The 15,401-nt window shown below is 41.1% G+C and overlaps 1 protein-coding gene and 1 non-coding gene across 2 annotated transcripts; both read right to left on the minus strand.

Annotated features, from left to right (window-relative positions):
- Positions 1–6,869: 6,869 nt before the first annotated feature.
- On the minus strand, positions 6,870–15,132 carry ahcy (adenosylhomocysteinase). Its single transcript, XM_069712672.1, has 11 exons — positions 14,983–15,132; positions 13,125–13,315; positions 11,393–11,468; positions 10,760–10,912; positions 9,859–9,971; positions 9,427–9,634; positions 8,673–8,760; positions 8,352–8,469; positions 7,965–8,087; positions 7,580–7,651; positions 6,870–7,157 (listed from the first exon to the last, which is right to left on the minus strand). Exons 1-11 carry the CDS (start codon positions 15,008–15,010, stop codon positions 7,026–7,028), a joined length of 1,302 nt encoding a protein of 433 aa, XP_069568773.1. The 5' UTR covers positions 15,011–15,132; the 3' UTR covers positions 6,870–7,025.
- Positions 10,377–10,513, minus strand: LOC138629196 (small nucleolar RNA SNORA17). The gene has a single exon (XR_011311522.1). It is a non-coding gene; the product is annotated as a small nucleolar RNA SNORA17 (small nucleolar RNA).
- Positions 15,133–15,401: the final 269 nt, after the last annotated feature.

The following is a 15,401-nucleotide window of genomic DNA, read 5'->3' on the forward strand; positions in this document are numbered from 1 at the left end:
ACCGCAGCAGTACGAAACAAAGAACAGATCACATTCAAAACCGTTTAGTTCTTTATTGCATTGTTCATCGTGATGTGCCGTATCGGCGTTTATAGCACCGTTAAGTCGCTGTTGCCGGCCACTTTGACACGTCGCCATCGATGCAGCGTCCTGCTGCGAAAGCTTCGGCTAAAACCACGAACGGCGTCTTTAAGGGGAAAAGAACTGAAGCGGCTTTAAGAGTGAAGTCACGCCGGTCAACGACTGGACCGTTTGATGGCGTCTCTGCTTTTTGTTTAAACTTACTGCCCCGAACAGTTCGGTCCACTTGAATGGATTTTGGCCAAAGCTCTTGAAAAAAACCCGCAAGGCTTGTAAATACAACGTCAAGCTTTTAGGCTACAGATAAAACACGGGTCTTCCCTGTAGCCAAAACACGCTGCACACGTTTTCAGTCGTGTCAGTGTAATAATTTGTAGTTAGGCCCTATTGCACACGGTAATTTCATCATTTCTTTAATTACCTGCAAAACGGCCACTGGAACGAGGAGGAAGACAAAAAAACAAAAAAAACATGTTTATGATCCTTGGCATCGTTACTAAAGGAAATAATTGTCAGATGTGTTCAAAAGGAATGTAGTCTGTGTATTTTTATGATGGATTGTTTTGACCTTGCTCGATGATATTTCCCTTCTGATGACTTGACAGTCAGAAAGAAAAAAAAAATGTAAGTTTTACAGCAAAGGAGCTCAATATAAACACAAATCATCAAAGAATTGAAACGAGAGTTTGAGTCGGGGTTCTTCTTCAAGGCCGAGGCCACAACATGGAGGATGAAAAATTCATTGTATTTTACCAGAAGTGTAAAAGTTCCAACAGATTTATAATGAATCAAATGTCACAGAGAGAATTAGAGTAGACCGTCGGGTCTGGAGCTGCTGGGATCCGTGTTTCCTTAAGTTTAAAGAAGTTTCAAGGTTTATTTCCCTTGATGGCCGTTAAAAGTAGCGTGGATTTATTTATTTAGTATATTTCCATTACCCACTGCAGCTCATCTCTCCAAATGTTGCAGTAAACACTGAAAACAATAGATTTGTTTAAAAAAAAAAAAATTTAAATTAATGGTTCCACATCATAAATGTGAAGTATATATATATATATTTTATTTTTTTAACTTAGAAATACAATTTGTGGAGTTTCAGAAAAATCTGACATTGAAATTTCAACAACAGAGTTGAGTTTTAAGCTAAAAAAGATTTGAGACTTTGCAGCAACAAAACTTTCAAGGAAAATTGACGTTATTACTACAAAATTCAGATCTCCGTTTTCATCGGATCTATTTTCTGCAGTTTTCTACCCAAAAACTACAAGTGAATACGCCGAAAAACTATTATATATACAGTGGGGCAAAAAAGTATTTAGTCAGCCACCAATTGTGCAAGTTCTCCCACTTAAAAAGATGAGAGACGCCTGTAATTTTCATCATCGGTACACCTAAACTATCAGAGACAGAATGGAGGGAAAGAATCCAGGAAATCACATTGTAGGATTTTTAATGAATTAATAGCTTTGGGGCTGTTTTTCTGCAAGAGGACCAGGACGACTGATCCGTGTAAAGGAAAGAATGAACGGGGCCATGTATCGTGAGATTTTGAGTGAAAACCTCCTTCCGTCAGCAAGGGCATTGAAGAGGAAACGTGGCTGGGTCTTTCAGCGTGACGATGATCCCAAACACACCGGCCGGGCAACGAAGGAGTGGTTTCGTAAGAAGCATTTCAAGGTCCTGGAGTGGCCGAGCCGGTCTCCAGATCTCAACCCCAAAGAAAATCTGTGGAGGGAGTTGAAAGTCCGTGTTGCCCAGCGACAGCCCCAAAACATCACTGCTGCAGAGATCTGCATGGAGGAATGGGCCAAAATACCAGCAACAGGGTGTGAAAAGCTTGTGAAGACTTACAGAAAACGTTTGACCTCTGTCATTGCCAACAAAGAGTATAGAACAAAGTATTGAGATGAACTTTTGTTATTGAACAAATACTTATTTTCCACCATAATTTGAAAATATATTCTTTAAAAATCCGACGTGATTTTCAGGAATTTTTTTCCCCATTCTGTCTCTCATAGTTGAAGTGTACCGATGATGAAAATTACAGGCGTCTCTCATCTTTTTAAGTGGGAGAACTTTCACAATTGGTGGCTGACTAAATACTTTTTTTGTCCCACTGTAACCATGGAGCTTTTTACTTCATTTTTGTATTTCAAGCATTTTAGATTTTGCATGAACTTTCAGAACAGATATCTGAACATTCAGGTTCAAAAGCCTCGTTTTATTTTGTTAAAATATTAGAGCCAGAGATTGGTGGATACCTCTTAGTTACTCCATAAATACACATTTATAAAAAGGATCAATTCTTGTTTATGAAGATAAAATGTGACATAAATCAGGCGATGAATGAGAAATCCACTTGTCACTTCATGGCCTGATATGTTAGCTAACTTTGTCAATTTGGGATGTTTTCTTCCCACCAGTCTGAAAGGTCACATGGCATCGAAGCAAAGAAGAAAAAAAGCCCAAAATCTCTAAATTGAGCAGTGCATGAAAAAACATGGAGGTCTAAAATATCCAGACAGCTCAACATAAATATTACAAATAGTTTGCGGGAGACCAAAAAAAGGACACGATGCATAATGAAGTCAAAGATTCTTCTTGTCACTTTCATTACGTTTCAGAGTCGTGATAATGTTGTGACTATTGTTCTCGGTTGTCATGATAATTTATTATTGATATTAATACATTGGCATCGCTGTTGCATATTTTGTCTCTTTTGTGGAGCGGTTTATACTCCAGGGTCTTTCTGCGACTGGACGGCAAAACGAGATTTTCTTCTACTTTGAACTCTCTGTTCCCTTAATAGATCAATATTGTCAAAACCGTTTTGAAATTAACCTGAGGGACATTTTGTGAGTAATAAAAAGGTCACAAAAGGTTTCAATCAACTTTCTTCACCTTCATAATAATAGCTGCTTCTCCATTCAAAAATTTGCCTCGGTTTTGATAGACACTGTTAATGTTAAACTTAAACCTCTTCCATCGTTATTTAATGTCTCTTTACCAACATTTCCACAACATTCATCCAAACACAAGTTTTATTCTCGTGTCAGTCAACTCATCTCAATATCTTCAACAGCTAGAACATAAAGTCTATAAATAAGTAAATATGCGCAATATGTGTTTTTTATTCAGCTGTTGATTTATTTTAATGATCATTTTGGAGACTAGTAGTTCGCAATACTGTTGAATTGCACTGGATTACACTGAGAAATGTTCCACCCACTTCATCTTAATAGGAAGGGCAAAATATTAGGAACACCTCTAAAAAGTCAAGACGACTACGACTTAAACGCTTCACCTGTCGGTGTTGCGGCAGATCAGTGAACAAGATATTAGTATTAATATACTGCCACCTGCTGGCGAAATGAGTTCACTGACAGCTACAGGTGAAGTCAAGGTCACACAGGTTCGATTATTTTATGTTTCTATGTAAAACCAGAGCTTTTTGTAATGTTAAGCAGAATTACCGACAATAATCATCTTGTCCATGTTTCTGTGTTTTATTTTGGCTGCCGTGAAGGTTCTTTAACAGAAAACCAAGCATCTAGTTTAGTTCAGTTTATTTAATATTATTCTATTTTATTGTATAGAATGTGGATTTTTTTTTTTTATATATATTCTATATTTTTGCCCTGTATATGCTGCTGGAACGTAAAAATGTCCCTCTGAGGGATTAATAAAGTATCTATCTATCCGGGTTTTATTCTATATATTTTTGTAAAAAATAAACAAACAGTAATATTGTGGACTTTTCAATACTCGTCCTGTCTTTGTCACTTAAACCTCACAAGCTCAATACGTGCTACTGAAGGCAAACAGCCTCCTCTCAAATGCATGATACGTCCTGTCCAAACATTATTTTTAAAGATGCGGTGGAGTCGTGTCTATGAAAAGTAGAACTGTTAAAAAAAGGTACAAACGGTTTTATTTTTTTTAAATAGAGGAGTTTGTGACCGCTTAAAAAAACAACAAAGAAAACCAGCTGGACCTTGTAGAGTTTAAGCTGAACGTCAATCAAACAGGAGGAAGTCGTAGGTAACGTCCCCCCGGTGGCCGAGAACAGAAAAAACATTTCTAAACTACTTAACTGATTATGTTTAAATTTAATAAGTGTTGTCTGTAATAAAAGGAACGTATTTCTGGACTACGGTTAGTTGAAGTAAAATTCAAAAGGCCTTCGAGGTGACGCGTCGCGTACAACCGGTAGTCCCAAGAACCGCAGTGTGGGCATCGCTGTGTTTCTAAAATCAAAATAAGCGAAAGCGGTTAACGTTTTTCTTTTTATTTACTTCACTGTGAATATTCTTGGAGAAATCGGAGTTTGCAACAAGTGTTAAATTGTTCTAATTATATATATCGTTGTTTCTCTGGTGCGCCCTCTAGTGGAATCCTCCAGTAACACTTCACTCTGTATATTAGTCTCCACTGATTTCACCATGGTTTGTTTTTTTCCTTGTACCGTAAAATCTGCACATCGCAACCATCTGACGTTAAAGCTTCGATTTGGAGGAGGAAAATGTGACTCGCAAAAAAAACAAAACAACTAAAGAGGCGTAACGACTGGAGGGACGTTTTACAGGACGGACGGACATGTAGTCGATGAACGTAGCGACATGAAGGCGGCGTTTTTCCAGTTTGCAGCGAACCTTATCTGAATCCCGTCTTTAAAAAGGTCCTTCCATCCCACCCCGCTTTCATCCGATCAGTACTGCAAGCGACTCGAACTGCTTCCACATCTGCAGCTCTCACATCTGGCTCCTGGTTTGTCGGCGAACTCTTTTCATTAATAAAATAGAAAACCGTGATTGACGGCCGGAGGACGAGCTTATCGGCGGGGGGGGGGGGGTGCTGTGCAAGATTTCCAATAACTGAAATGACATAAACCTTTAAGGACACGATAATAATCGGGTGTCTTCAAGCACCCGGTGGATCGAGGAGCTCTCCGGAGACAAGAGGACATTTAATGAGCAGACTTTTGTTCAGGATGTCCTCAACTCGCTCCATTTAAATGAGATAAGCTGCATCAGGATGTGGATGTTGTATCATAACTACCAGAGGAAACTAAAAGCTTATTCTCCAGAGGAGTGTGGACAAGTTGCTGGTAATGGTTTATGGCAAACAAGCAAACTGGGAAATCTAAATACTTCGACATAAACAACCGTGTAAGTGAAGGTTGTCGGTTCCCAAATTATCATTTCAAAGTGGACAGACAGCAGATGATCAACCTGGAAATGATGTGACTCCACGTTGCGACAGTAAAAAGGCAAACTGTGGCACGAGGCGCCACCTGGTGGTCGGCAACAACAGTTGCAGCCCAACCAACACCAAAAAAACCCATTTACTTTCAATCAGATAACCATTTGGTGGCACTAACACTCCACCAGCTCGCAACTCACAAAAAAGAAGTGATATTAAAACAAATATATATATTTCTACACTTTAAATGTGGCAGAAAAAATAAATAAAAATCAGTTTGTGTTTTAAAATAAGAAGCCTGTTAAAGTTAGAAGACCTTTATTATCGTCCTTCTAAAATTACAACTTCGTTAAATTGTCTTTCCAACAGGTGGATTCTCGTTTTGAAACAGAAAAATACAAACAAATCTCCAGCGTGTTGTCGATCTCTTCCAGCGTTTCCTAATTCATGAATCAGATTAAGTGCATGATGAGAAACAATCCAGAGTCAACATGATTTGATTTTATTTCTTCCCCCCCCCTCATCGTCACATTCGACATCAAATCCATCACGAACAATCAGTTGAACTCTGAACTTCAGGCCGCGAGCGTTTGAGGAAAAACCCAAGAGACGGACGCTTTTTACACGTCGCCATGACGACCGAGGCATCCGATGAAACCTGATTGGCTTACAGCGAGTGATGAAAAGAATTGGGGAAACGGAGATGGGGGGGTGTTTTTTTTGTTTTTTGCACGTTTTTGGCCCTTCATGTCAAAATGAAATAAAATCACGATTAAAATTTTTAAAAAAAGAAGAAAAAAAAAAAAAAGACGACGACTTTTAAGATATCAGGCAAAAAAAACCTTTGGTGGTTACTTTGGCGGCGTCTCACCCGGTAAGCACTTCTCCTCCAGTGCTCTCGCTATTCAAGTACAGTTGTTTTTTATGTATTTATTATTAAGCGTTAATGTGAACACGTACACGGCGAAGGAAGGCCGCCGTACGCCAAACCGCTTGAATCCGTTCATCTGGATACAGAAAGAAAAAGGAAAGAAAGAAACCGTCGCTAACGAGACCGAGGGAGAAGTTTAGACGGGAGAAGTATCGGGGGTGTTTTTAAATCCATAAAACGGAGCGGGAATGACGACAACAACGAGGAACTTTTTTTTCTTTAAAAAACAAACAAACAAATAAAAGCAGCCACGGTGACAGTCGACGGTCGGGTTTTTCCCCCCAGAAGCACGTCGATGAGAAAGAGAGACGGACGAGGTTGTCGAGGAACGACGTAACGATGCTTGAAAAGTTGAAATGGAAAAAAAAAAAAAAATTAAAAAAGGGGTTGACTCGTCTGGGAAGGTACGAAAAAGGTCGCTATGGTTACCTTCCTCGTTGCACGTCCGCAAAACAGGCGGCTGGCGGGAGCGTGTTTTTTTTTTTTTTTTTTTGGGAGGTCGTGATCTCACGTTGGTTCCGAACCGCCGATCGCTTGTTATGAAGTAAAATGTCTTCAGCATTTTTGATATAAAAGATTATTTAAAGGGGTTGAAAAAAGAAAGAAGCATTGAAGTCTCTATGTCCCTGATTCACTGAGATTCAGAAGTCCCCCCCAAAAAAAAAAACACCCAGAGTGCAACCTGGTTAAACTCTCCGTGTGCTTCCCACCGACCCAAAAAAAACAACAACACCTTCACCGTTCTGGCCACACCTCTTCGTCTCCTCTTCCTCCTCGGGCTGGCGAGAGGGGGGCGGGGTGGGGGAGGGGCTCAGTAGCGGTAGTGGTCCGGTTTGAAGGGCCCTTCGGTGGGCAGGCCGAGGTACTTGGCCTGCTTGTCTGACAGCTTGGTGAGCTTCACGCCCAGTTTGTCCAGGTGGGCGGCGGCCACCTGCTCGTCCAGCTGTTCAGAAAAAAACAACAACAAAAAATGTATCATCAGATTGTTTACTCTTTAACCGACGGCTTTTTTTTTACTTTCACTTTATTGTGTTTCGGGCATCTGATGCTGCAAATATTAACACGATTTTTTTTTTTCAACAATTTTTCCTTTTTCTTTCACCACTCACTGAAAAAAAAAGCCAATATTTTTTGCCTTCAGGGGTCAGATCTGAGATTTGATCAATTATTCAAACCCAAATCAACAAAGTCTGATTTCAGTAACCTTCTAATCTTATTTTCTATTCCTGTAAACACAGTTTAAATAGAATATGAATAGAATATGTGTGTGTGTGTGTGTGTGTGTGTGTGTGTGTGTGTGTGTGTGTGTGTGTGTGTGTGTGTGTGTGTGTGTGTGTGTGTGTGTGTGTGTGTGTAGTTTCTGACCTTCTTGGGTAAGAAATAGACTCCCAGGGGATATTTGGCGGTGTTTGTCCACAACTCAATCTGAGCCAGCACCTGCAGCAAACAACATGTCGGTTAACAAAGCAGACTGAATGCAAAAAAAAAATTAATATATACGGCAAGTTATTTTTATATTTCAAGGTGAAAAAATCTGTAAGACTTTGTGATTTGCTATCGTTTAAAAAAAATAAAAATTACAAGAAAGTTGAACCATCTCTTTCATAATCTGGCTCACAGTCACGGCCCTAAAATGACATCCCAATATTGCTCTTATAAAAAAATTTTTTTTTTTTTTTAATTCCCAATTCATTTCAAGACCCCCCTTCAAAATTACATAAATAAAAAAATAAAAGACAAAAAGCAGCACCTGGTTTGTGAAGGAGTTGCTCATGACGAAGGACGGGTGTCCCATGGCACAGCCGAGGTTCACCAGCCGGCCCTCGGCCAGGATGATGATGTGACGGCCGTTCTTCAGGCGGTAGCGATCCACCTGAGGAAGAGGAGGAAGACGAAGAGGAGAAAAGTACAAACCGTCAACATGCAATAACGAGATTCATGTCATATTGTTTTTTTTATATTTAAAAAAAAAAAAAAAAAAAAAAAAAAGCTGGAGCCTGATGAGAAAAGAGGTGATCGTGTTCTCACGTGTCTGAAGCTCATTACTATATTTCATCCATCTAAAAGTTCTGGTGTATAAAATTTAAAAAATGTACATTTTATTAGATTTTTATTTATTAGCGTGACGTCGTCCCACCTGCGGCTTCACGTCGATCTTCTCGGCGGCGTTCTTGTTCAGCCAGCTGACGTCGATCTCGCAGTCAAAGTGTCCGATGTTGCAAACGATGGCGTCGTCCTTCATGCACTCGAAGTGACTGGAGAGAGAGAGACACACACACACACACACACACACACACACACACACACACACACACACACACACACACACACACACACACACACACACACACAATAAATGTCGTTCCAAAAACACACAAAACAGACTGAAACTTCTGAAGCTTTACGGTTCAGTTCTGGTAAAAATCAACAACAACAACAACAACATGGTGAAACTTACTGTCCCATGATGATGTCTTCACAGCCGGTTGTCGTGACAAAGATGTTTCCTTCCTTGCAAGCCTCGTCCATGGTGGTGACCTCGTAACCTGCAGGGCAGCCGAGAAAGGGGGAGGGGCTTAATACGGTGACAACATCTAAATGTGTGGGGTTTTTTTTAAACCACTTTGTTACTTCGAATGGTTGAGAATTAATTGCTTCTGGGATAAAAAAAAAAAAAAATGTTTTGGGTCATTTGATACCAATTTTGAATATCCAGGCTACATCCATAAGCAACATATTTTAGTTTGACGTAAATCTCATAAGATCTCAAAACAGATCAAAATCACTCCGTAAATCTGAAATGTTCTTCACTTGAATTTCCTTCGCATCAAATTTACATTTACACTCTTTTAAAACTAATTTTTGTCCACGTCTGAGTTGTTAAGCTTCTGTAACCCCGAAGGCTTCATGTGAGGCGTTTAGGGAACGTCGGTAAAGTTGTAGCATCTACCAATAACTTGCGTTAAAAGGAATTTAGTGGACTTTTTTTTTGTTAAGTGCAGAAAACAACCCGGGTTACTCTCCCCCTCCGAAGTGCATGAAAGCTGGAGATTTGCACCATTGCATGTCATTTTATTTTTCGTTAAGTTGATTTTTTTTAAATACAATTTTTATATAAAATAAAATAAAATAAGAAAAGCATCATTCAAGAACCAGTATTGAAGTCAATGTAACTGGGTTATGAATTAGTGGGTCCCGGTCCTCCAGCTTACCCTCCATGGCGGCCTGCAGGGCGTTGATGGGGTCGATCTCCGTGACGATGACGCGGGCGCCGAACCCCCGCAGAGCCTGAACGCAGCCTTTGCCCACGTCGCCGTACCCGGCAACCACGGCGACCTTGCCGGCGATCATCACGTCGGTGGCGCGCTTGATGCCGTCGATCAGACTCTCCCTGCAGCCGTACAGGTTGTCGAACTTACTCTGGAGGGGACCAAAAAAAAATAATAAATGAAGACTTTATAGAAAATACTAGAAATATATATATATTTTTTTTTCCTTCACTTTGGGGGAAAAAGTCCCTCGATGTCAAAAACGTCATTCAAGTTTAAAGTCATTTCATTTGAGCTCTCGTAAAAGGAAGTTCCCCCTCGATAGAAATTTGTATTTTTTTCCTTCATCCAGGATGAAAGCTGGCGACCGGTTACCTTGGTGACGGAGTCGTTGACGTTGATGGCGGGGATCTTCAGCTCTCCCTTCTTCATCATCTTGTACAGGTTGTGGACGCCTGTGGTCGTCTCCTCGGACACGCCGCGGATACCTGAAAGCACCACGGAGCAGTTACGGTGTTAATGTCGAGCTGTGGCCACAAACTGGCAACAATAAACAACAAGTTACAAAACTGAGCTCTCCACGGCTCTTCGGATAGTTTTAATGAGCGATAGAAAAACGGGCTTTATGGATGTAAGCACAACTTTGGGTGATTGAACTGTCTTTTTACGACCAGTGAGAAAATAACAAGTTAATAATTGACCATTTTCTGCCACTGATTAAACGTCACTGGGTTTCTGAGACGGTTTTTAACAAGCAGAGAAACGAGTGTAGAAATCTTTACTTGTTTGTGTTTGTAGTCAAGAATTTTTTTATTTTTTGGGGGGAGATTTAGATTAAACGAGCGAATCGCCTCCACGTGTTTTTGTTGATTTAACGGTGTGGTTGTGTTTGAAGTGTCGGTGGTGAGAATCACGCCGAGTCCTCGGCGTGTCGTAGAGTCTCGGTGCAGACGACCACCCGTCTCGCTCTCTGCCACCTCGTGACGCAGCTGCAACACTCGCAGTTGAGCTGCAACGCCTCAGGGGCATTAATAATTCAATAATAAAATAATAATAATAATAATAATAATAATGGGATTTCATGCGCTGCCGAGGGGGAAAAAAAATCATTTAACGCAATTAGATGAACCATAACATATCCGAGGACATTTTTTTTTATAATCACTAAAGTGTATATTTTTTTACTCTTCCTGTACACGGTGCAGAATTTAATTTAAATGAAGGCTACGCAGCATCATCATCATCATCATTTTTTTTTCTGCATTCAGAAACCGACCTGCCAGCAGTTTGGGGTACTTCTGGTGGACCATGTTGGTGAGGTCTCCTCCGTCGTCCAGGATCAGGTTGAGCGGCTTCCCGTCTTTGAAGTACAGCGTCTGCTCGATGCACCACACGTACTCCTCGTCCGTCTCGCCCTTCCACGCGTACACTGTGGAGACAACAGGGGGCGCCGATGAGACTCCCGCCGGAAATATTTCCAACTAGTTGATATATTAGCCCATATTTTGAGTATAATTAGCATCTCCCAAAAATAAAAATCCTGCGTCAGTTGTGCTGAACTTTTTTATAACTCAGTGTTGTAGACCAGGGTCCTCCCCCCACCGAGATCTTCTTTTGACACGAGTTTGTCATTTTTCAGTAACATTTATTCACATAGCTGAGCTCCACCTTAAACCAGCTGAATAAGCGGCATCTAAATATAGACCGATGTTCCCCTTAAGGTCTACTGCAGCACACGCAACTCATGTGGTCAAAACTGGTTTAAAAAAAAAAAAAAAAAAAAAAGTGTCAAATAAATTGCTGTAATAAGATTTTAGAGTAAAAGTACAGTAAAAAATAAATAAATAAATAACAATATTTAGCGTTTCCCTTCGATCTCTCGCTCGTTCAGCGACACCAAGTACGTTACCTGGGACACCGGACTTGGCGATGGCGGACGCGGCGTGATCCTGAGTGGAGAAGATGTTACAGCTCGACCACTGAACCTGAAGATGGAAGAAGAAGAAGAAAGTCAGGACAAATTAAAAGCTGTAAATCAGACATAAAAAAAAAAAAAGACAAGACGATAGATGTTTACATGAACCTCGGTAACCTGGAGGTTCATTTATTGCCAGGAACTGGACTTTACGACCCGTGAGTAAATAACCAGTTAATAAGTGACAACTTTCTGCCATTGATTACACTTCATTTTCTTTTCCAAGACGATTGTTAACATGCAGAGGAACGAGTGTAGAAATCTTTACTCGTCGTTTGTCTTTAAGATAATTGAATTCAAAATCAATTAAAGTCTTAAAAACTCAATTCAAAAGATCCAAACAAATCAACAGCCATGAAAAACAGAATACGATTAACGACAGGGCAAAGACCATCTGTGGAAAAATTCAAAAGCCTTCAAGTCCATCAACCTAACAGTACATTAAACTTTTTAAAAATGTGTTATTTTGTTTTTTTAAATAAATGAAAAACTTTTTTTTTGGTCACTCAACGCTGCCATCTCGTGTCCAAAACTGTGTTGCAGTTAAAAGGAACGTATGAGCCGAAAATCGAACCGTTTGACTGCCTTCATGTAAACGTTGAGTCGGCAATAATCGAGGTGCCGCCGGGTTAATTTCAAGTAAACTTCCAATTTTCCCAAAAACCACGAGCATTAAAACTTCAAATAAAACTTTAAAAAAAAAAAACACCAACTCTGTTGCTCATCAAGCAACACATAATTAAGAGAATCACTACATGCAAAAGGACGCGGGGAGGGGGGGGTTATATAAAAGGAAGTGCGGTCGTTATTTGTTCTGTGCCCGTTCCTGCAGGACGAGACCGGTCCTGCTAAGACAACATGATAACAACCCACTGGCCTTGAGGCGCTCAGAGGAAAAAGCAAAGCAGCCAATTAGAAGCGTCGCTGAATCAGCACTTAAAAAAAAAAAACACCAAAGGAACTTTATTTCTTCTCCGACAAAAGCAACTTAACTAATCGGCACACATTATTGTGAAAGAGGAATTTGAACATTTACTTCTTTTATATTTAATAAATCTACTATATTTAACCGTTTACATGAATAATGAAAAAGCAAAAAACTAACTCCGTTGTGTGGTAAAATGTACAAACATATGTTAAAGCCCCGTCTCAGTACTTTATACTACTGTAATTACTTCTGCTTTCAGTACAGCGAACACGGGAGAATCCACCCGCACTTCCTAAATCACCCCGAGGTGGTTCTGTTGGGTTTCCACTAAAAGATTTGGCCGAGGATAAAAAAAAAAGAAAAGAAAAAAGAATAAAAAAATGCCGACGCTATAGTAGCTTAGAGAGCCAACAATGGCTGGTTTGTGCAGGACGTCACATGTCGGGCACCCGGTGAATGTGTTGATTCCCTGTGATTAACGCTCTGCGGTGGGCACGTCGCTTATCGGAGGTGGCACCAACATTAGTGGCAAAGCAGCAGGCGACATCCACAACGTGTGTTTAATGGAAAACTAAATTAAACCAAAAAAGAAATCGAGATTTGTTTTTTTAAAGTAAAACTGGTGCACACATTTTTTTTTTTTTTTTTTATAAGACCTGAAAACAAACTGTATTCCCTGAACGTCAGGAGGATTCGTCGGTCGGGTAAAAATGTTAGCGAGCGGCCGGTAAATGTCACCTCGGCTCCGAGGGCCGTGAGGGTCTCGATGAGCACGGCGGTCTGCAGGGTCATGTGGAGGCAGCCGGCGATGCGGGCGCCCTTCAGGGGCTTCGACTGGCCGTACAGCTCCCTCATCTTCATGAGGCCCGGCATCTCGTTCTCGGCGATGTCGATGGCCTTGCGTCCCCATTCAGCCAGGCTGATGTCAGCTGTAGTGGGAGGGAGGGGGGGGGGGGGGGCAGAAAGACCATTATTAGTCTATTCTCAGTCTTATTTTATTCATACTGAACAGTTTCTTTACAATGCACATCTGTAAACACATGTCATGTGACAATATCCAGTTAAAAGAAAAAAAACAACTAATCAGATCTGCTGTGCTTTAAAAAAAAAAGAAAGTCAGGAGGACTTGAATGAGACGATTCAATGACGTGTCGTGGTATTTTTTTGTGCCGTTTTTTTTTACGATACAAGTGTTAGAGAATTTTGTGAGCCGACCGGTTTCTGCAGTCGCTGCGTCCATGCAGGAACGGCCGACGTACTTGTTCTGTGTGTTTTGTAACTTCACTGGAAAGTGCAGAACATTTTTACAGGATTGGAGAGCGTAGTAAAGATTTTTTTTATTTTATTTTTATTTATTTTTTTAAAACCTGGCTTGTCTCTATTATTCTCACCATACTTTCAAAAAGAAATGCACATTTTTTTCCCAACTAAACTGATTCTCTGTATTACAGACATATCACATACAATCTTAGCTGCACCGCTTGCAGTAAATAAGCGACACTGCAGGAATGAACCGGTCGAAGCCTGACAGATGTGGTCAGGGAGTTGAACTCTTGACCTCTTGATTGCAAGCAGTCCTTGGAGATTGTGAATACTTTGCCCCAGAGAGACCTGTTGGCAGGACATTGCACAACTACTTTTTTTTTCAGACAGGCTCAGACAGACCAGCAGGTAATGGTGCACAATTACGTTTAAATTATCATTATAAAAAAATAACACTTTCTATATAGTTTTGCCTTTTTATTTTTAGTTAATCATATCACATCTCCAATTAGAAATTAGTAACACCACATGTTAAGTTCCACTTATTTTCCCTTCACGTGTTGTTGTTTTTTTTCCCCCCAGCTTTTGGAGCTAAATTTAATCAAAATAAAAACAAATATGTTAATTTAATTCATATTTAAATGATAAATATTCGGCTCTCTCAGCAAAAAACAAAAAAACACCACGTGCAAGTCCCTCATTACGGATTTTGTAAATTGCGTACAGCGGCAGTTTAATCCTCAACCCTGTTCCTGTCACTCACGCAGAAACTGGCGGCGAGCGGCGCAAGGCATCACGGGAAATTGAGTTCGCCTAACGAGTCGGAGCCAGCTGGAGCTCCAGCCGGTAAACTACAACACCCAGAGGCCTTATAAGGACAGCGACCAACAAAAAAAAACACCACGCTCGGCGCTAGTTCGGGGGTTACATGTCGATTCATTCTCAGAAATTGAATAAAAGTCTTGCAAACTACAAACGTGGAGGAAAAAAAACCGTTAAAATCTTACAAACATTACAGATTAATATCGCAACGAGAGAAGCTAACGCGGCGAGCTAAAGATGGCAAAAAACAACGTCGCGCGATTTGGTCACATGCTAGCAAATTAGCACCAATATTAGCCCGGAATGAAGCTTTAAAACACCAGAAGAAAGACCCAAACCGGCCCCGAACATCTGCGCGCACTAGTTGTGTGTACCGGACATCTTTTTGGGTTAAATTCGGGTGTTTGTAGGAGCCGTCTCCCGGACACGCAACGTTACCGCAAAACTTAAAACGTCCGCTCAAAGCTGGCGGACTTTGACGGGACTTTACGGCAAACCGAAATAAACTCACCGACTTTGAAGGGAAGCTTCTCGGACATGGTTCTCTCGTGGTTCGGTTCGGTTCGGTTCGGGAGGGGGGGGGAGAAAGGTCGAGGTGCAGCGGCAGCCTGGCCGATGGATCGAGGCGGAGAGGGAGGGACGGACGCATCGCGGCTCGGCTTTTATCGTCGGAGCCACATTCGCACGAGTTTACACGAAGAGGGCGGTTCGATCCCCGAGTGGACTCTGGATTCTCATTGGCTGGAGCAGGCCCCGCCCTCCCCACCCCTCTCCGCCCCGCCCCCGACGGGAGGACGTGATTGGATAACGCCTAATGTGGACCAGCCAGCCAATCGTGACTCGAGTTGCGGCGTTGAATGTTTGTATAGTTGGAGCGAGTTTTGTCTGGACTGTGTCGGTGTTTTCTTTGCTGGCAAACAGTGACAGTTT

This window comes from Brachyistius frenatus, unplaced genomic scaffold, assembly GCF_029030835.1.
Source record: "Brachyistius frenatus isolate BFR_SWC_R1_liver_20210118 unplaced genomic scaffold, ASM2903083v1 Contig_111, whole genome shotgun sequence".
Lineage (NCBI taxonomy): Eukaryota > Metazoa > Chordata > Actinopteri > Embiotocidae > Brachyistius > Brachyistius frenatus.